Source organism: Ammospiza nelsoni, chromosome 25 (genome assembly GCF_027579445.1).
Source record: "Ammospiza nelsoni isolate bAmmNel1 chromosome 25, bAmmNel1.pri, whole genome shotgun sequence".
Lineage (NCBI taxonomy): Eukaryota > Metazoa > Chordata > Aves > Passeriformes > Passerellidae > Ammospiza > Ammospiza nelsoni.
In genome coordinates, this window is record NC_080657.1 from 1,025,847 (window position 1) to 1,047,741 (window position 21,895).

The following is a 21,895-nucleotide window of genomic DNA, read 5'->3' on the forward strand; positions in this document are numbered from 1 at the left end:
CAGTGGGATGGGAACCTCTGTGCTGGGAGGTTCCCCTTTCCAAATCAGATGTGGGAGCAGGGAATCCTTTCCCCATGGCCAGCTCTGCTCCCTTGGCTTTGGGGAGCAGCATTGCAGGGAGGATGAGGATGAGGATGAGGATGAGGATGAGGATGAGGGTGCAGTGCAGGTGCCGTCGCTCTGGGGCTCCTTGTGCCAGTGCAAAGCCATTATCCAGCTGTTATCCAAAGCAAATATCCAGCAGGGTAACACCAGCCAGGCTCTGGGGATGGAGCTTGGAGCTCAGTCCTGGGATGGAGGGGATCAGTATTCAAATGCAGGGAAAAGCAGCGCTCAGCATCCTCAAACCTTGAGAAAATTCAGGTCTGATCCCAACAGCACAGGCCAGGCTGGCAAATCGCTGCTCCCTCCCCACAGAGCAGGGACATCTCAGCTCCATCAGCTGAACCACGGCACATTCCTTGCACAGGGCTGAGCCCAGCACCTGGTCCTCCCCATCCCGGGCACGGTGTCCTCAACCAGTGTCACCCCAAGGAATGTGATGTGCTGGCCCTAATGGAACAGGTTGTGAACTGGGAGGAACCAGCTCTACGGGTAGGTCCCAGTGCAGGTTGTTAGATAGCAGCAGGAGCTCGCTGGGGCTGGCAGCTCTCCATGGATCTGTGGAATCTGAAAATCTGATCTCAGCCAGGGCTGAGGCAATACCAGCTGCATGTCCTTGAGATCTCTCTGCTTCCTCCCAGCACCCAGCTCAGGAATCTCGGAATCAGGGGGTTTGCCTGATTCCATGAGAAGCAGATCACAGCCCACGAGTGAATTTTGCCTTCCTGGAATGGGGAGTGACTGCAGAGAGGCCGTCGGGGCTGGTGGTTTTTGCACCCTGTTCTGAAAGCTGCCCAATTTCCCGCAGATGTGCACCCACCTGCTGTGCTGTGACACCCGGGCTGCAGCTTTCATATCTGTAAATCACAACTTTTAACCCCCACCCAGCTCACTCTGCAGTCTCAGGGGCAGATTTTCAGAGTTCTTGCTCTGGATGGAAAAAGGCAGGAAATCTCTGGTGGGGATTTTCAGTGAGGCACAAGTGGCCTGAATGCTTAAACCTGATGAAATTTGCCCACTGCTGAGAATACCCTCAGCTTTCCCTGTCTTCTGAAGGGCTTCAAATATTTTGTAAATCCAGAAAGACTCTTGAAACCCTGGGAATAGGGATCCTGTGTCCTTCAGGCATTTGAGCTGCAGTTGTGTGGAAATTTGGGCGTGATGTTCCCTTTGATTTGGGAATGGGCCACAGCTCTCGGGTCCCTGGAGCTTTTGGAAGCACTACCCTGGATTTCTGTTTAAATTAATGCCCTGCTTTGTTTTCCTTCCAGAGGGCTCAGTTTTGGGGTCTCCCAGCACAATCAAAGGCCCCAACAGGGTTTATCAGAGACTTGCCAGGGTGGGCACAGGGCGGGCAGGGAGAGAGGCAGAGGAGAGGTCTGAGCACTAACCCAGGAGTGAGAGGAGATCAGGGGCTCCCAAAGCCTCCTAATCAGTCCCAGCCAGCCTAGAACGAACATCTCTCCTGCTGCTGGAGCTTCAGACACTAAAAACCTACTGTAAATGCAACATATCTCTGTGCTTCCTGCCAGCTGGCCCAGGGCCAGCCTATTTCCTTCAAAAAGAGGGATATTTATTTTCATCCTTTTAGAGGCAGCCAATTCATCTCAGACCACCACCAGCTAAAAAAGCTTTATAAATTAGCAGCCTTTTTTTTTCTTTTCTTTTTTTTTTTTTTTTCCTTCCTAATTCTCTCCCCCACCCCTTTAAATATTATTTTCCTTTGGTTGTTGGTGTGAAGGCTGTGCCAGGACAAGCGAGCCGGGGCGCATTGCGCCACACTCCCCTTTCTCCCCGAGCTGCAGAAAGACAGTAGCAGCAGTGTCTCACGAAAGCCAGAGGAAACCAAAGCAAAGCCCGGCCGTGACTGATTCTCCTTCCAAATGGCGTAAGCAGGCCCACTTCAAACATGTGAATAATGAGTTATCTGTGCCTGACTTTGTTCGGCAGCACAAGGGACGGTGCCTCCCAACGTTTCCCTCCTGTGAACTCCTGGGCTCTGATTTTAGCAGCGGGGCTGGCTCTCACTGGGGCTCGGAGGGCACCTCCGTCATCCTGCGTCATGTTTGAGTCCCTTCCAGCTCCCAGCTCTGCACTGTCCTCCCTCCCTCCTTCCCTGGCAGTGGGGCTCCTCTGAATCCTCCTTGGCTGGGCATTTCCCATGCAGGTCTAGAGCTGGAGGTGGGATTCCAGGTGGAGCCTGAGCCACGTTCTTGCCTTGTGTTAGAGGTGTGCAAAGGTGAAACCAGCCCAGCACTGGCTGCAAGGGACAGGCCTGCTGTTCCCATAACACGGGAGTTTCACATGTGGCTTCTTTCTGGAACACATGCTGGGACTTGATAGTCTAGCCGAGACTCAGACTGGGAAAAAATTCCAGCCTCTGTGTCTCTCTGAAGTACCTATTTCGAGGGCCACGGGAGGGATTTGAAAGGTGTTTTGCACATTGAGACAGAGTTTTATCCACTGCTGATCCCTTTCTTGTGGTCCCTTCTCACGGACGTGTAGAGACTAAGCCTTTATGTGCAGGGACTGCTCCTGGTGAGCCTGGCTCAGCCCCGGAGTTAGGCTGGGAATATTTGAGCACAGCCTTGGTGGGAGGATGGTGGAATGCCAGGGGGATGCTCGGATGCTTTGAAGGAGGCTGAGTGTGGCTCAAGCTGCTGTGCCAGCCCATGCCACCCTCTCCTGGCCGTGTCTCCTCCAGTCTGGGGCTGAGGCAATGATCTGCAGTGTGTGTGTGTGTGTGCTCGTGAACGTCCCCCGGCGTTTCCTCCGCTCCAGCTTGCCGCCAGCATTCCGCAGCCAGGCTCCCGGGGAGGGCCAAGCCACTTCCCAACATCTGCTGAGCCGGGGGCTGGGGATGAGCGTGACACCCAGCTCTGAGCCCAGCACGGCTCTGCAGCGCCTCATCTAACTCCATCTGCAGAGAAATCAGGGAACTGGGGCTCCCACTCACCCCACTGAGAGTTTTCTTTAATCAAATCTCTCAGCTCTGGGATTTTGGTGTCACTCGAGCCATGAAGTTCCTGGAGCTCCTTTCTTCCTTTGCTCAATTTAATATTCTGCATCTCAGTAACCTGAGGAAATCAGCTGCTTTTGGAGCTCCCCCTCCACTGCCTGGAAACCCCATCCTGGTCCCGGCTTGGGAAGCCACATCAGGTTGCACACTCCTAGAAGGAAGAGCAGACTCTGTTTGGTCTTTGAAATATTTTAATGCAGAAAGCATGTCTTTAAATCATGGCTCGGAGGGCCTGAGCTCGTGTGGCACACACTGCTTCGCTGTCTGCATTCCAAGGAAACACCCAAAACTTCCAGTATGCTTCTTATTACTGGCCTAAAGTGTCAAATTCACATTGGCTCTTCCAGCTGGGAAGTGTTCAACGGGATAGTTTGTTTGATATGCTGATACAGATCTTGTTATTACATCAGGATCGTAGGTGATCTGTCAATGTTTACATCATGTCAGGTTCAATACCAGAATTAACAGATTCTGAAACCCGATCCAGCGTTAAAACCCTGGCGCTGCTGACAAGGAGTGCCCAAGGTCAGGAGCTGCCACCATTTGACCATGCTGGGCTCTGCTGTTTCCATAAATATTGACCTACAAGCCAGTGGTGGCCCAGCTGGAAATGCAGCGCAGAATCTCCAACCCCAGCAGTGCCTTTTGTGCCCCAAAACTCACAGGTTGGGGTGATTAAGGCTTCTGAGACAGATTTCTTTTGGGATGAGGGCTGGGGCTGTTTGAAGTTGAGCGAAAATCCACCCACTGGCTTCGGGAGGCTTTGAGTCAGTGCTTGGGTGAAGGTAGAAACCACCTTCCTGTTCTCTAAGGTATGAGCCATTGTTCGCTGGTTTCCTCTCCGTGACAGCTGTGGGCAGATGGGGAAGGGCTTTTAATGAAGCCAACCGCTGCAGAAATTAAAAAGCTCAGGTTGTTCTGATGAAAGAAACCCATTAACAGCGATTCTCTCTTGCGTGACAAAGTCTGACGTCCCCAGCCCGAAGTGACAAGCGGCAGGAAGTCCTGGGGAGACAGCCTGAGCTAAAGAGGGCTGGCAGGCCAAGCTGGTGGTTTTTAACTCATTCTCTGCCTTGTTTCACAGGGTTTGGGGCTGCCAGGTTCCACACATGGGGACAAGGTGAGACACAGACTGGAGAGGGGCTGGGAAGAGCCTGATCCCACCACCCCTGCGTTTGCCTTGACTTATATTTGCATCAAGTTTTCCTCTTTCTTTTCAGCAGGATAGTTTCAGGGGTTTGGGACGTTTTGCTGGGTCTCCCCACAAACCAGCCCCTTCTGGATGTGTTTGCTCCAGGCTGGCAAAGTCCATGGGACTGTGCCCACGTTCAGACACCACAGTGCAGCACGATAGAGGCACATGAAGCCCTTGGTGGGGCTGCATGGCTGAATAATCTTTCAAAACTTTATCAGCATAGAGATCACTTGATATATTTTTTCAGGATTTTCCCTGTCACATGCCAGATACCACCACAGGATAGGGTTTGTGCTGAGATAGAGAAAGGGAATTTAATTTTCATTAGATTTCTGGGGAACTTGGTCTTTGAAGTCCTTTTTGGCTTTCCTGCAAAGCTCTGCCCAAAAAAACTGGGTAAATGTGAAATATAACACTATTTTCCTTCTTCTGTGCTTAAATGTATAGTTCAATAATAAAATGTGGGCTAAAACAAGACATCTCAGTGCACACACTTTACCCCTGGAGAAAGCACTATGTGACAGATGCTGCTCACAGCTCCAAAGGCCCTGGATAATGCAGAGGTGCCTGAGGTCTGGGGACACACAGAGATGAGAATAGATCGTTTATGGTCTTGCTTTGAGGTTTCCTTGGTTTACTTCACACAGCAGGGAAAATACATTTTCAAAATACCACTGAGGTTTTGCTTTCTGCTGGGTTTGTCCTCCCCAAGTTTTTCTCTTTGGTGCCAGCACGTTTTCCCTCGGTTTGGACTCTCACATCCCTGGAAATCTGGGGATTATAGAGCTTGGAGGGGACGGTGGGGCTCACCTGGTTGTGGAGAGAGCAGAGAAGGGTCAGAGCCCCTTGGAATCTGTGGCTGGGACAGGTGTGGAGCTCAGCTGGGAGTGTGAGCTCCCCTTGGAGCTTCCCTCCCATCCCAGCATCCCCACAGCCAGCCTGGCAAGCACAGGCTCAGCCAGGCAAGTGGGAGATCAGGAGATACCAGACGCTGGATTTAAGGAGGGGCAAGTGTGGGGACTTTCTGTGACTTTGCTATAAACTGCCACAGCTCACAGAGCTGTGCAGATGTGAGGGGGAAGGGCAGGGGGGTGAGAGGTGCCCGCGTTCGTCGCCTTTTAAACGCGCTGCTTTGCTTTCCTTTTCTTCTTCAGAAGCCACCAAGGGCTGAGCTTGGCTTGGTGGATGTCGGGCTGCAGGATCTGATAAGGGCCAGCTCTCTGAAGTGCTGCAGAGGGGTTTCTTGCCAGCCTCTCTCCCGGCGTGCCTGCACACCTCCTGTGCCCCTGGGCGCTGGGATGGGGCCGGGATGGGGCGGTGCCACCTGGGCACGGTCCCTCCGTGGCAGGTGCAGGCAGCCGGGGGTGTTGTGGGGCAGTCTGGCTGCGGCAGGGCAGGAACAGGAGAAGCCGAGGTCTGAACCCCGCACTGATGTAGAGCTCAGGCTCCTCTGGAGCCCCTCCAGCTTTGTGCGGGTGTAACTGAGACTGGAATCCGGTCCAGAGAGAGCGAAGCTGTTTGGCGATGATTAATACAGTAAAATGTGAAAGTTATGTATCAAGTGCGTCTCATGCGCCTCTTGCCTCGGGACAATTAGCATAAATTTAATAATTACTGCCCTGTGCCAGCAGCTGCTACCTAAGGAGCTGGGAGTGCTTTATGAACGCTCATTAGCTGCTGCCCTGCCTGGGGGAGGTGGGTGATTTGTCTGCCCGTTTTATGGGGAGCAAAGAGGAACAGAGAGAAGCAAAGCGAGGTGGCCAAGGTGTGGTACCAGTGAGGACTGATCCCATCCCTCCTGTGCCTCCTCCAGCCCCACTTGGCTCTGACTGAGCTGGGTGGGCACAGCTGGGAGAGGGATGCAGTAAGATGGGAGTTTGTTCTTTAAGCAATGAGCAAACGCTGTAGAAAATACTTAAAATTCAATTTTTGCTGGTTCCCCAGTCCCCACTTTGCAAGCACATGGTTTCTCCTGCCTTGCACGTCTCCCCTCTGTGTTCAGAGTCAGTGAGGGCTGGTGGAGGTTGGTCAGGCAGGGGCATCCTGATCCAGCTCCTTGACTGGAGACTTTCTGGATGATCTGGAGCCTCCCCTGTGGGTCACTGTGTGTCCACCTGCCCTGGGAGCTGCTCTCTGCAGGGGCTGGCACCCATTATCCTGTGTGAGTAACAGCAAACCACAGAGACAGAGGCTGGCTCCCTGCGTAACCAGGCTGCTGCAGCCAAAGGGGAGCTGATCAGATACCAGACTCTTTTATCATGTTCCAGGGCACAGACAAAAGCTGGAAGACCAAGCCAAACCCTTCACCGACCGCTACGGAGAGCTGGAACGGCTGCGCCAGTCCATGAGAGTCACCCCGACAACACCCAACCCCCGTGGATCCCTCAGCACCCCGAGCCACTTCGGCTCCCAGGCTCAAACTCCAATCCAAGGTAACCACCTGGGGGTCCCAGTGTCACCCCCAAACCCTCGTGCTCCTGGCATGGCTGAGTGGGAACAATCTGGATGGGATTTTAGAGTTGGAGTCTGGCTCTCCCCTGGTTGAGGAGCCAGAGAGGAGTCTGTGTGGATTTCCTGACCTTGGAAGCCTTTTTGCACCCATTAAGTCACTTTTTGCACCATTAGATCTGGGTTTTGAGGAACAAATGAGCAGCAGGAGCGCGAGGGAGGTGAGAGCAGCGCCGTTTGAACCCAGCAGCTCCTCTGACATGAAGGCAGCCGCGCTATGGTTATGCATCAGCCAGGGAGGGTGTTCCGTGCTTTACATGCTAATCCCAACGGTTTCTTATCATTGTGTGGGTGCCAAGTGTGGTGATCCCTCGCCCAGCTCCAGCATAATTCCCCACACGGATGCACACCTGCACGGGCACACACACACACACAGAGCTTTGCTCTTCCCACATCTGCCAGCGGCAAAGAGCGCCCCAGTCCCTGGGCGTTCCCCAGGAATCCGCAGCTCGCTGCCAGGACAGGGGCAGGAATTGCCACTGGAGCTACCTGACAGAGATCAGGCTGCTAATCCTGGAATTTCAGTCCCAAACTAAGCAAGGCATTAAAATATCTCAGCTGCTGTGCTGCTCCTGTCTTTCTGCACAGGCAGATATCGCCAGGATGAATTAAGAGATCATTCTCCTGTCCTTTTCTGTGCTGCTTTTCCATGCACTTTTAGTCTCACTGGTTCTTTTCCTTCAAAAGTCAGCAGAAACACTAACAGGGCTTCAAGGAACAGTATTTAAGCTGTCTGTATTTGGAATTTTGGTGAGAATAGGCCCTTCTGGGAAAGTTTAATAGAAAAATTCCCAAAACCCTCGTGCTGTGTTTTCAGAAGGGATATGGTTGTTTGAAAGCCTCGGTGTCATTAGCAAAGAGGGAGTTTTGGGTGTAAAAACATGTTTGAAAATGTTACCCGAACTGTAAAAACTGCGCCACTCCTCCCAGCCCAAAATTACAGAGAAAATTTAATTTCTTTCTCATTGAAATGCAAATCCCCACACTAGGAATTCTCATTGATATTAGCAAGGTTTATGAGAAGAACACAGGCATTTTGTGTAGGACTATCGTTTGAGTTTTTTAAAAAAGCAGGAGAGAGAAAGAGTTTTCTAGGCTTGTCCCATTGGCGCATCATAAAGAAAGAGATTCTTGGGGGAAGAAAAAAAGATTTGTATTTTAAATTAGCACAGCCCCCTGCAGTGCCAGAAACCCAAAGAGCGCCGTTTGGAGCAAAGAGTCAGGTGATGACACAAATTCAACGAGAAAAAAAATGGAGTTGGCCACAAGCTACCGCCCCTGCCAAATTCCCAAATGTCAAGTGACAGCAGGAGTGGAGACACACAAAATTAGCCTCTGAAATCATTCCTGCGGAGTGAATCCGAAGTCCCAGGAATGCTGCAAAAGGCGGTTTGTGCACGCTCTGCTCTTGGCTCCCTCGTTCCCGAGTCAGAGGAACTGTCTTAAAATGACTGCGGGTTCCTACCAGCGTAAATCTGAGCAGGAGCAGCTCAGTCATTTTCGTCCCAGCCCTGTCCTTTTGACACAGCTCTGGCTTTGACCAATCATAATCATCATTTTAAAACCCCTCTTTCTCTCGCACACACACACACACGGCTTATTCACAAAGATCATAATTTTTACCCGAGCAAGTGGAGCCCGGCCCGTGCCAAGAACAACACGGGAGTTAACAGGCCTGTAATTCTCACGACTTGGCACGTTCTTGGGTAACACACAGGAGAGGCCGATTAGTGGGAAGCAGAACGAGATATCAGCAGGGAGGGGCCGTGGGCAGGCTGGGGTTCATCCGGCCCCCGCTATCTGCCATGGGGTGCTTCCCAAGGTTAATGTTTTTAGCATCCCTGTGCAGGGATGCTAAAGAGGGGGACAGGGAGGTTTTTCCCTCCAGCAGTGCCCAGCTCCCTCTGCTCGTGTGCCAGGGGTGCTTGCCTTCCCTGTTCTGCTGACCAAGCAGTTTGCATAAACTTCCTAATCCGCTCCTGGCAAAAGCAGGCTGGAGCTGGGATGCTCAGGAACAGCATCAGCCACTGTGGGGGGATCCCAGCACCTCCACAGCATGCGGAGTTTGGGTTTTTAGGCAGGCAGGAGACAGTGTTTATCTGGGAGAATTGGGGTTCTTGGGAGATGTGTGTGCTCTGGCCCAGTCCAACCTCTCCCCCTGAGCAGGGAAAGCCGTGGCTGTGGTGGAGATCACGGCAAGGGCGCCGCGCGGAGTGGGAGAAGGGCCTGGCCCTCAGCCACTCACAGAGGCTTTCAGTAAAGCAGCCCCTGGAGGTTATAAATAGCCCCCATGTAAAATGATCATGCTGAGGTTAGATGGTCTCAAACCAAAACCCTCCTGCTAGGAGAAAGCCGATGGTTTCTGAAGGGCATGCCAGGAAATGTGGGAGGAGAGAGCGCGGCTCCGATAGCGAGCGGGTGGGATCCTGCTCTCTGCAGTGCCAGGGGGATCAGTGGCTCTGGCCGTGCCTTGCCCCACTCAGATGGGCAGAGGCTTGATCCCTTCCCATGCCTGTACCCAAACTGGATGGACACTGGCAACCCTGCACACAGCAGATCTCATTCCCTCTTGTGCTGCTCTGGGAGTAAATAGGGTAACTCTGAGTTCACCCCTGTAGCTGTGATGAGAATCTGGCCCAGTGCTGGGCAGGTCAGGCAGGCAGACCCCCATCACCATCCAGCTCTGCTTCCTAGAGCAGAGCCTCTGTTGAGGATTTGGCCCAATGCTTCTTCAGAGAGGTCTGGAAAATGTGAGTGTTTGCAATCCCAGCTCTGCCATCCCCGCAGCGAGACACCAAGCTGTCATTAGGATGGCTTGAAATGGTTCCTTATTACGGGGCACGCGAAGCCAGAGCCTTGCGTGCCTGCTTCACTCCAGTTTTGCCTTTTAGCTTAAAATTCAAGTAGCTCTCAGAAGCGAAGCAAGATGTTAAAGGGACTTTTGCTGTCTGCCTTCAGCTGCTTCTCGGGGCCCCCTGGCTCAGGGGAGGAGGGTTGGTGACAGACACACGTCGTCCCCAGGAGCAGCCCCCAGTTCTCTGTGTCCTCCCCTGCCTGTGTTTCAGCAGGGGCTCAGGCTGAACCATTTTGTTCCCAGAACAGCAGAGCAGGACCGCCCACGCCCGAGTTCTGTGGTGGAAACATCTTCAACCACTCAAAAGCAATTGTGTGCCTTGTCCAGCAGCATGGAGGGGCCTTGTGCTCACCAGGACAATTGCAAAGGGATTTTAGATTGGATCTCCTTGGTACCAGAGCGAGCTGTTTTGATTGATGCATTTCATGTCCCCCTGCACACTCCTGTTTTTGCTCCAGAGAAGCCAAACTCCCTTGATTTCACACAGAGGACAGTAAATGTCAGATCCTTTTGCAAGCCTCTCTTAGCCCTAGTGTCTGCAGAATGGTTTTTGGGAGACTCTGTGTTCACTGGTGAAGTCTCAGATCCCCCGATCTGGAGTTCACTCAGCTTCGTTCCCAATCCATTATTTCAGGCTAGCACAACATTTTTATCATCAGCAGAATGCTCCATCATATGCCTTTAAAGTAAAGTCTTCCTCTCTCTTTTTTCTTTTTAAATATACATTTTTAAAGTATTACATTACTTTTAAGAAGCCTCTTGGCATGGGCAGCAAGTGCCCCTATTGTTTCTGAAATGCAACGTGGCTGCTCTGAGGTTGAGTCCTGAATTATGGGCCCAGCAAATACACTGAATTGCTGCTTCCTAATCCCTGTCCAGATTGACTTATGGTTTCTTTAAAATATCCGTTTCTTAATGGATAAAAACATTCTACCACGGGCAGAGACTAAATTGTTTCCAAAGGAAGCTAGGCAAGCATTAGTGGGAAGAAAACATATTGTGGGATTCAGCTTCAGCCTCAAAGGAAGGAACACGCTCGAGATGGGTTTCCTGCCTGCTTTCAGGCTTCTGTGTCTATCTTTAAACTGCTTTTCTGCTCCTCTCCTTTGCATTTGTGATGTCCCTCCAGCGAATTTGGCATGGAACTGTCACAGATGAACCACAGAGCAGTGCTGGGCAGGAGATTCCCCCAGGACAGAGTCCAGGCGCCTGCGACCGCTGCGTTCGTGCCACGGACATGTGGCCAACCCCAGCCACAGCTCGGGGCGCTGCATCCCTACAGAACAGCAAGGAGTCCCTTGGAATTTGCCTCAGGGGTGCCATCCTGGATTTTCCAGAATGCTGGGATCCGCAGTGCCATTCTCAGATGGGGTGGGGAGCCCCCAGCCGGGCTCCCGGCCGCTGGATCTCCCTGTGCCATCACATCATTCCCATGGCAGACGTGGCCTGGCCCAAACCTGCTCGGCAGGCAAGGTGGTCTAGCTGCAGGCTGGGTTGTAAATCCAGCAGCTTCCTTTTATGTAGTCAGGGCTTGTTAATTTGTTTTAATACCCTTTGAATCCAGGTAAAGAGCAAAGCGCGGGCAGGGCGGAGGGGAGCGCTCAGCCCACCCACCCGCTCCGATCAGCACCGTTATCCACTCGCTCGGCGGCATGTGCCGGGCAGGGGGATGCGGGCACAGGGCTCCGCGATGAGCGAGGCCGTGCCGGAAGCCGGGAGAGCTGGGCTTGTTTAGTCTAGCAAAGGGCAGGCGGGGAGCGGAGCCGATGGCTCCGTGTAAATACATCGAGGGGGTAAACACGGCGAGGCAGAAGAGCTAATGTAAGCTCTGCAGGCACAGGGCGTGGGGCTGAACTGGTCCTGCATAAATCCACGCTGGAATTAGGAGCAGGGTCCTCCCCAGGAGGATGGGTCCAGAGAATTGGGGCATCCCAATGGATCTGGAAGGGTTTGCAGAGGTTGAGATGTGGTGCATGATCCACTGAGCTGGGAACACCTGGGATTTTCCCTGCTCTGCTGCTGCCCAGCGTATTTGGGGTGGGAGAGGACCCAGGGGCTGGGTTTGTGCTGCTCAGCACAGCGGGTTTGGGCCCGCGTGTGTGAGTGCACGGCAGCACACGGTGTTTGGGGAGAATCACAAAATTGAGCAGCAAACGTGCTTGGCAGTGTTGAGGTGGTGCCTGGCGATGCTGTGATAAGGACCTGTGTGTTGTTGTGTTTTGGTTTGGGGTTTGCATTTTTTTTCAGACTGCAGAGGAAGTCCGTGCACCCAGTTTGTGAGCTGGTTCTATCAGATACAGAGCCCTGCTCCATGGGCGTGTAGCAACGGATGCTGTTCACACCCTCCTTTTTTTTTTTCAACACCTCCCCTCCTCCCCCAAAATATATTTTGCTCTGTTTTACGTGGGCTGAGAGGAAGGGGCCGTTTTCTTTTTTAGTTGGCCCTGACTTGGAAACAAATGAACTTGCTAACATACGTGACAGAGGCGTGAGAGCGTGCCTGCATGCGTGGGCAGGGAGGAGAGCGGCGCCTTCTCTAGAGATGAGCTGGGCCTTCACAGATCACGTGCATCTCGTGCACCTTCCCATGGAGATCCTCTCCTTCTCTTGGCCACCTGCCTCTCCCTGCCCCCACATGGAGTTGTTGTCATAAGCAGAGAGGGACAAAGATCAGAAAAACGCTCAAAGATGGCTTGGAGGTCCAAGAGTGACAGAAGTGAGCAGAGGAAAAACAGCCAAAGGTGTATCCAGAGCAGGAATGTCTGTTCCCTCTGTCACACACATGCTGGTGTGTTACATACAGAAGCATAAAGTATCATTAGTGTTTACACTGTCATCATTGTGCAGTGAGACAGGAAAGCAGGGCTTTTTCCCCTGGGGTAGATTTTTCATGACAATTTCACAAGGCATGCATATGCGTAGAATTAGAACAGTGATCTACGGCCAGGCTGATGATATTTTATATTCTATACACTTGGAGAGTGCCAGGCTATCAAGTTCCCTTTAAATTCCCTTTATTCTCTGTGTGTCTCACACACTGTGAGTATTTGTTGTGTAACATATGCACACGAGCTCAGGTTTATTGCTGACTGGGTTCACCAGGCACCGCGTGCTCCCCACATCTCTAAGGTGGAGACCAGGTGGTATTTGGGGTGCTGAGGAGCTGCTCAGGTTCCACACGTCCCTGCCTGGCCCCAGATGATCTGATAGTGATGATCCTGCTGTACATCAGTGCTGTGCTCTGCCACATGCCCGGGGTGAGCTGATTTTCTGGGTACCATTGCAGCACTGAAGAGATTCTGGTGTTGCTTTTGCTGCTCTTTCTTCCCTCCAGGCAGAGCAGATGTGCTCCTGGGTTAGGAGGTAGTGGCAGCACCCACTGCTCCTCAGGGATGGATGCACATCAATCCCTAAAGCCATCTGCAGGGTTCATTGCCTCATCTCAAAGGCTTCCAGGGACCTCAGAGCAGATACACCAGCCCTGACCCTGCCAGGGTGCAGGGACCAGTTCCACTCCATCCAAGGCAGCTCCCAAACCCAACGTGGTCTGAAGGGAGGAGGCTGAACACACCCAGAGAAACCTCTGTGGTTGGCAACCTCACGAAGCAGCCCTTCCCACCTCATGGCCAGCCCTCGCCACCATGACCCAGCTGAGGTTTGGCACCCATCAGGGGCGTCTCTCTGCATTTATGTCCTGGCCACCCACCCAAGGAAAGACCCGTATTGTCTCTGAGGCAGAGAGAGAGCTGCTGTGTCACTGCAGCGCTGTTATTTTATCTGGAAAGGGGCTGAGCAGCTTTCAAAGCATGTTTCTATCTGGCCTCTCATGCAGGGGGGACTTGGGGGTCCTCAAAAGGTGCAAATTGCAGCTGCACAATTAAATCATGGGGTGTGTCCCGGCCTCTGCGGTCCCCGGGGCAGCTCAGCCCTAAGGAGGAGACAGTGGCATTACTAATCAGGGCTTTGACCTTTACATGGCTTTTATTTAATACACATTCCACACTTCCCCAAACTCCCATCCAAAACATTGACATTTCCGCTGATAGATTGGGTCAGATTTTGGAGTAGTTGGGGGACTCAATTCACTCTTACAATGGTTAAATTCTTACAGCTAAATGGGCTTATTCAGTTAGTGCAGCAGCTGGTGTGATTTCGAGAAGAAAATAAACATTTCCTTCAAATATTTTGATTGGCAACTGGACAACTGAAGTACTCAAGCTCGGATTGCCAGGGTCCAAAAAAGCAAATGGGGGCTGGACGGCAAGTAAGCGAGGGAAAACCGTAGTAAATCCTCGGAGGCAGCACTACGGAGCAGATGTGTGTGATGTGTGCTAGGGAAGGGGACAGCAAGAAGGGGATTTTTAAGCCCATTTTGAGTTGTTATTCCAGAGGGAATGCAGGGTCTGAGGGTGCAGCTTCACCCACTCCTGGTTCCCTGGCTTTGCTCAGCAGCTGCTTGCTCCAGGTTGCTGTTTGATCCTGGCTGTGGCAGAGGGTCCTTGCTGCTGAGTTAGGTGGTTATGGAGGGTGTTAATGGCCGTGTTTTAATTGGATCTCGCTGGGGTTGTTTCAGTGGAGATTTCCTCACGTGCAGGGCAGGCGCTGGGGCCGTGTGGCTCCGATCTGCGGCAGCCAGGATGGAGGGGCAGCCCTGAAGTGGAGGAGATGGGATGGAGAGGAAACCTTGAGGCGACGACCAAGATGGAAGGGGCAGTGCTGAGGTGGATGGACAGTTGCGAGGTGAAAGAGATGGGATGGAGGGGAAGCCCTGAGGTGATGACCAAGATGGAGGGGAAACCCTGAGATGAAGGAGATGGGATGGAGGAAAAACCCTGAGGTGATGGAGCCGGGATGGAGAGGGTGATGAGGTGAGGATGCTGAACTGGAGAGACAATTGTGATGCGAAGGGACAGAGGTGCAGCCCTGAGGAAAGCACCAAGATGGAGGGGAAGCCCTGAAGTGAAAGAGACCGACAGAGGGGCTGCCCTGAGGTGAAGGAGATGAGATGGAGGGAAGCCCTGAGGTGAATGACATGGAATGGAGGGAAGACCTGAGGTGAAGGACGCAGGACAGAGGGACAGCCACGAGGTGAAGCACACAGGACAGAGGGGCTGCCCCGAGGTGAAGGACACGTGGGAGAAGGGCTGCCCCGAGGTGAAGCTCACAGGTCACAGCAGCATCCCTGAGACACGGGCCCTGAGGCGATGGCGAGGCCCCGGCCCCCTCTGGCGGCCGCCTCCTTCCCGCCTCTTTCCCGCCTCCTCCCGCGGCCCGGCGGGCGCCCCCTGCTGGCGGCGCGGCCGCGGCCCCCTCAGGCGGGCCCTGCTCGGGCCGGAGCCGCCGCGGTTTTGTTTTTAGAGTGGTTTGGGGGTTTATTTGTAGCCTCAGGGAAAAGCTGAGAGCTTTTCCGGTCAGGGAAAGCTGGAGCTTTATTCTGGGCCAGACTTAGAGCCCAAGGCTGGTGGGGATCAAAGCGAGCTGGCCGCATCCACTCGGATGCCTCATGGCTCTGCTGGGTGTGGGTTCCGTTTGAGGGGTTCGCGCTAAGAGATTTGCTTTTTGAAGGATCAAAATTCGCAGATCACAGCCCTGCAGAGTGCTCTGGGGGTTCAGAGCCTGGCAGAGCTCCCCACAGCCTTGCTGTGCCTTGCCCATCACACACAGAGCCCGTAATTAACACTCTTTCGTGCTCCTGTCCAAATTAGTAGCAGGGACCCACTGCCAAATGGTGCACGTTCAGGCCAATAAAATGTAGCCTCTAAAAAAACCCCCTCTTTGAGTGAGTTATAGAGGAAAAAGGAAATGTGCCCTGAGCGCTCAGGTTTGATTTTGATTTGCATTTTATGGAATATTATTTATGGAGCTGTGAAAAGTAATGAAGGAGCGTGGTCTGAGCGATTGTCATCTGGGAAGGCAGCGAGCGGCACTCTGAGTGTTTTGGGGGTTGAGAGGGATTTGGAGGCTGCTTTTTCTCAGTGCAGGGCTGCTGAGTTTGAGGGGAGGCATTCAGAAGGCAGCACTTTTTCTTTCCAGTCCAGGTGCAGGCAGGATTTCTGCCCCACGGTCCTGTCTCAAGCCGTGATGCTGCTGGATTGCTACCGCCACGGGGCTGCGGTCAGGCTGCTTCTCGCAGAGCTGGTCTCCAAACCTCAGCTCCCTCAAACCTCAGTGCCTGGCAGCCGCTGTGGCTGTAGCACGGCTTTGGGATGGGTCCCTGCTGGGCTGTGAAATCGGGCTGGGAGCGCTTTTCCCACCGCTGTGCTTTTCCAGCCAGCCCAGCGCGGGGCAGGGTCGGCCCTGTGGCCGGGCAGCCGCTTCCACGGGCGCTTTCCAACGCCGGGTGTGTGCAGAGCAGTGTGGTTTGGGGCAGCTTTGAGCTCTGCTCCTCTCTTATCTCGCCCCAGAGCCACAGCCACGTTCACAAACCAGGTGCTCCCCCGCCTTTCCCCTCCGTGGAGCCTGCGTGGGAAGGCAGGCGCTGCTGGGCGCCCGCAAAAGGGCTGCAGGCGAGGGAGGGAGGATCCTCCCCTTCTCCTTCCACGGCTGAAGGACTCACCTGGGATCAGAAGGGAGGTTCACATCAAATCCCCTCCATACCTGCTCCTCCGGAGCGTGCCCGTGTCACTCGGTAGCTGGAAGGGATTAAATCAAGAGTTTTCTCCTGGGGAAACGCTTTGGGGCCTGGAACGCCAGCCCTGAGAAGTTAAAAATGCTTCATTGTAATAAATAGATCTAAAACACACGTCCCTTTGCATGCAGAGCAGCCACACAATCCTCTGGATGTGTGTTTGTATGTATATGCATTTCCAAAGCCAACAGGCATGTTTAGCATACTCACCTCACATTCTCTTGCTCTGAGGGATACAAAATCCAGCTGATGCAACCAAAAAAAGTCATTTTTGAGGCTTACTGGTGTCCCACTAGCAAAGGAGAAAGGCCCTGCTTTTAACAAGAGGAAAATAGAGAAGGTCTGAAGTGCACTTTGCTTGGAGAGCAAACCTCATTTCTCTCCGCTTTAATGCACCAAGGCCAGAGATTCCTGGGCTCTGTCTCAGCCTTGGGACAGCTGAGAGACCCACAGGAATGGCTCCAGCTCCTCAAAGGAGCTTCTGCTGTGGATTCCTGCCTCTAACCTGGGCTTCCTGCAGGAGGACGGGATCCAAAGCCAAGCTCCCTTTCCAGTTCCAAGCTGGTTGAAACCCCCTTTGGGTTTAGACCTCCAGGAAAAGGCGTGGGGGGCTCCATCCTCCAATGGAGCTGAGGAACATTCCGACTGCCCTGGGTCTCCCTTCCCCCAGCAGAGAGCCTGAATTTCTCACTCTCTTTATCCTCTTGGAAGGAGAAAAATACACAGAGAACTCGAGCAGAGGGATATAGTGGCTCCTGGCTTGGGAGTTTTCAGCTGTGTGTTTATCGGCTCCATCCCCTGATGGTATCAGCACAAACAGGCCACCCACAAGAAGGCTTAGCAGGCTGGTCTGGGCTCCAGCTTTTCCTGCCTGTCTCCATGTGTGTGTGTGAGTGTGTGTGTGTGTGTATACAGCAGGGATGGATGATCCCAGGGCCCGGCCGTCTGGGGCCTGCCTCCATTTATTTACTACACAGCTGATGTCATGGCTAAACATCTTTTTTCTGTGTTTATGGGGTGTGCTGCTTTAATCTGCCCGAGATGAATAGACCCCTAAGAGAAGTCAGCTTAGCCGTGTCCCTTCTTGGATAGGAAACAACAAATTTTAGGACAGGAAATGGGAGCAACTTAAACAAATGGGTTTAGGGTTTTTATTTAAGTCACTCAACTCTTTTCCCTGGCAGACCCAAGAGGTGCTTTCCCTTCTGATTCCTTGGGAATGCTCTAACATCCCTCTTGCACCGAGAGGCAGGATGGTAGAAAATGCAAAGAAGGCTTTATTCAAAAGAACCATGCGGCTTTATAGAGTGGTACAATAGGTTCCAATCTATTGGCTAACTAACAAAAACACCTTCCTCACCCACTGTCCTTCAGAGGAACAGAAAAACGAAGTAGAAAAACACCACCTGCAAATTGTTTATATTCAACGAGTTATCGCATCTTTCCAAACTCCCTGAAATTTCTCACAAGCCGCTGTGAGAAATGCTCGCCATTTCTCTCTCTGTGTCCCATGGCATCCACAGTCTAACCACCCCTCTCCCCCTGCACCCCGGCAGGCACGTCAGAGCTGAGCCCCTTCTCGGACCCGCGGCAGTTCGAGCGCTCCTTCCCCACGCTGCCGGCGCTGACGGAGACGCGCTTCTCCGACCCGCGGATGCATTACCCCGGCGCCATGTCCGCCGCCTTCCCCTACACCGCCGCGCCCTCGGCCACGGGCATCGGGGGCATCAGCATGACCAGCATGCCCACCACCACCCGCTTCCACCACACCTACCTGCCGCCCCCGTACCCCAGCTCCACGCAGAACCAGAGCGGGCCCTTCCAGGCCAACCCCTCTCCCTACCACTTGTACTACGGGACGTCCTCGGGCTCCTACCAGTTCTCCATGGTGGCGGGAGGCGAGCGCTCGCCCACCCGCATGCTCTCGTCCTGCACCAGCGCCTCGGCGGGCAACAACCTGATGAACGCCAGCCTGGGCGCGCAGAGCGACGGCGTGGACGCCGACGGCAGCCACAGCAATTCCCCCACCGCCATGAGCACCACGGGCAGGATGGATGAGTCCGTCTGGAGACCCTACTGAGGAGGAGCTCGGCTGGGCATCCGTGTCTTTAACTCAATCAGCCGCCGTGGCTCCTTTTGGGAGCGACCAAAGTGATGCCAAGGGAAAAGTTAAACCAAAGTCTTCCAACCCAAAAGTTAAGGATCCTCTGCATGCAAACATCAAGCGAAGATCAACCAAGACCTTCGTTACATTTCAAGGTGAACACCCGCGAGGCTTGAATGTGTCGCTTGATGTGGTTCCTTCCGTATGTTTTAGGTATGTGGATTGTACATAGGGAAAAAACCCCAAGGACGTGTGGAATCAGATGTTTGGTACTTGCAGAACACTTCTCGTTCATCTCACTCGCACCTCTTCCCAACACAAAGCATTCAGAAGTGAGGAGAGTCTCACCCTTCCTCTGCAAAATGGTTCAGAGAAGAGAAGACACCAGGGAGTCATCCGAGCCATCTCTCTGCCAGTGCAGGAGGACCGAACTTAACTTTAAAAAAAAAAGGAGAAAAAAATAAAAAACCCCCATTGTCTCCTGTCCTTCCCTCCCTGCTGGTGAAGGGTCCCTGAGCACCAAAGAGCAGTGGGGTTTGCAGCACAGCCAGGGGCTCTGGGGCTCAGTCAGCCACGTGAACAAGAGCTGTGATGTGATTATTGTTATTATTTGTTGACGACACAAGTTGTATTGTTCATTTTGGTGTCACTGTCGTCGTTTGTCAATCAGTAACGTGGCTGACCCCTGGCTTGGCTGACCCCTCCTCCATGTTTACACACGAGATGTACTTTTTGTGGAGATGTTTTGTTTTGTTTGTTTGCTCTCTTGTCCTGACCTCACCGTTCAGCTCTTTGCTCCCCTTAGCAAACCTCAGTGATGGTGGCTGAAGTGAAGGCAGCATTCAGGACAATCTAAAACATTTGAGATGCACTTCCAAGGGGCTCAGGAGCCTTTGGCATGGCCTTGCCACCATTTTCCACATGTTCCTTCCGTCCCTTCTGAGTGGCAACATTCACAGCTGGTGGCAAAGCCTCATAGTTCTGTTCTGGTTCTTTCCCATGTTCTCACCCAGAGAGGATTTTTTTATTTTGACACAATTTTTTATTTTGACTCACATGTGTCAGTTCATCCTGAAAGCTCTGAGATCTGCAGAAAGGAGCAGTTTCTACTCCTGGTGGTGGGAATGTTGTGAATTGATGCTGTGCAGCCTTTTCCATCCCCTCACCCTCCTGTCCTTCCCCAGGTGACCCCAGCACGGGGATCTTGCTGTAGAGGAATAAGCTGAAGAGGGGGCACTCAAGGTGGCGGTGGCATCAGGTGGCATTTGCAGGATCCAGGTCTGCCAAGCACCACACACCCTCAGAGCTGGCACCACAGAGATTGCAACCAAACAGGGCCATGCTGGGAGGCGGCTGTGGGCTCCTCCAAGGCCGGCTCAGGGCTTGGCTCTGATGCACAACACAGGGTTTGTCACCTCCTGCAGGCCACCTGTGCCCTCTGCTGGCATGAGAATAGGGGCTGGATTCAGGATTCTTCATGCTGGCAGGGCTGGGCACAGACAGATTGCTGGGGATCCATAAGTGCAGCGCCCTGCAGAGCCCTGCCCGCAGCCAGGGGACAGCCCCAGCCCCAGTGCCACCAGTAACCACGCCTCTCTTCTTCCACTCCTCCCATAAACACAAGCAAATGGAAGGCCCAGAGCTGCCCTCCGGGCCCCTGTGCCTCAGCCACACCGTCCCAGCCTTGTCACCTGTCCCCAGCTCGCAGCTGGCAGCCGGTCACCCTCAGCACAGAGCGCTGCAATTGCACTACCACGGCCAGGCTGGAGCAGCACATCCCGCCTGCCCTGGAGAGCTGCCATGACCACTCAGAGCTCCACAAGCAACGAAGAACAGCTCTTTTCAATAATAATAATAATAATAATAATAATGATAATAATAATGATTTTTTTAAAGCCTTACCCCAGCATAACTGCAACCTCCACTTGCCTTAGCGCCGGCGCTCGCCGGCTCTGGAGCTGGACAGGGCAGCCTGTGTTTTGATGCCTTTTTGCATTTGTCATCCCGTCCCACTGGTTGAAAGCACAAAGGAGACAAGGCATTCGTAGTTGTAGGTTAATTTAAGACTGTTTGTAGTGAGTTTTAAAGGAGAAAATAATAAAAAGAATGGCAACGATGTTGTTTTTATGACATATTGTCATGTGAAGGTGTAAATAGATGCACCTCTGTTGTATGCAAATGGTCACGAGACAGGCCAATGTTTTTTGCTTTGCACTATAATTTGCTTTTTTTAAAAAAAAAAGAATGCACAATCGCTTGTACAGTAAAGCCCCTTTGTCTGGCTCACAGAATATTTAACTATAAAATCTAATTTTTGGTCTTATTTGTTATAATAATATAATTCTTAAATGTGTTGAAGGATACGATTCTTAATGATGCTTCTAATACCTGTATGTGCAGGGTAAAAGATCACCAGACTAAGGAGATGAGATCAGAGATCTTTGTAGATAAAGAAGGCTAAAGTTGTTGGGTTTTTTAATGGTGTCTTACGACGGACATTAAACAAAATGCTAGTGATACCAAAAAAAAAGTGGTTATTTGTGTAAAACCCCAGCCCTACTTGAAGGTAATGCCCTATATTTAATATGTAGCCCGATTTTTAACCTGTAGCACTTGTCACTGGGGAGGGGGGAGGTGGGGAGGGCAGAGGAAGAGGAGGAGGAAGAGGAGGGTCTGCTCCTGGAGAAGCCATCGGGGAAGCTCTGGCTGCCCTGAGAGCAGCGGGGCTGGCGTGGGGACAGAGCCCCGGCTCGGGGACAGTTCTGCTTTTCTGGGATGGGTCATTTCTGCTCCGCGGGCCGCGGCCGTGGGCTCGGGCCGTCCTGTAATGCTGTCGATGCCATGTGGATCAATAAACGATGGTTACAGTGGCCCCGCCGCCTCCCGCCTCTCACTTCTCGCCGGGACAGGGGGGGCTCCTCATCCTCACGCTGCTCTTTCTCCAGGCTCTGATTTTCGGCTCGTTCAGAGCACCCCGGTACCAGCTCCGGTGCTCGGGGGCTGCTCTTGGCCGCAGTTTGGCACCACAAGGGTGACCAGGGGAGGGCAGGCAGGGTGGGATGGGGTGGGAGGACCTGAGCTCGCTGAAAACCCATTTAAAGCTCTCCCATTTAAAGGGATGTGGAGCGCTGTCCGTGCCCCCGGGCAGCCCTGGCAGGGTGATCGCTGTGTGCCAGCCCAGCTGTGTGCCAGCCCAGCTGTGTGCCAGCCCAGCATCGCCTCCCGCCCTCCTCCTGTCAGCGCCCTCCCAGCCGCAAAACCCCGCACAAACCCAGCAAGACCCAAATCCCGAGCGGGGCGAGCCCAGACTCCTCAGCACTCAGCGCTCGCCTCCAGAACCCAAACGACAGCTGAAAGGCAAAAATTGAAAAATCCCAGCCCACAACAGGATCCGGTGCCAAGGCACTGCGGGTCCGGGCTCCCGAGGAGCCGGGGAACTCAGCGCCAGAATTATTCATGAGCCCGGGGCAGGAGAGTGGGGCCAT

General features: G+C 53.1%; 1 protein-coding gene across 1 annotated transcript in view; it reads left to right on the top strand.

Annotated features, from left to right (window-relative positions):
* Positions 1-20,999, top strand: part of RUNX3 (RUNX family transcription factor 3) — a 35,048-nt gene extending 14,049 nt beyond the window's left edge. Inside the window, exons 4-5 of the mRNA XM_059488690.1 lie at positions 6,584-6,748; positions 17,863-20,999. Coding sequence (XP_059344673.1) covers positions 6,584-6,748; positions 17,863-18,386 — 689 coding nt within the window. The 3' untranslated portion in view covers positions 18,387-20,999. The remainder of the gene's footprint in view (positions 1-6,583; positions 6,749-17,862) is intronic.
* Positions 21,000-21,895: the final 896 nt, after the last annotated feature.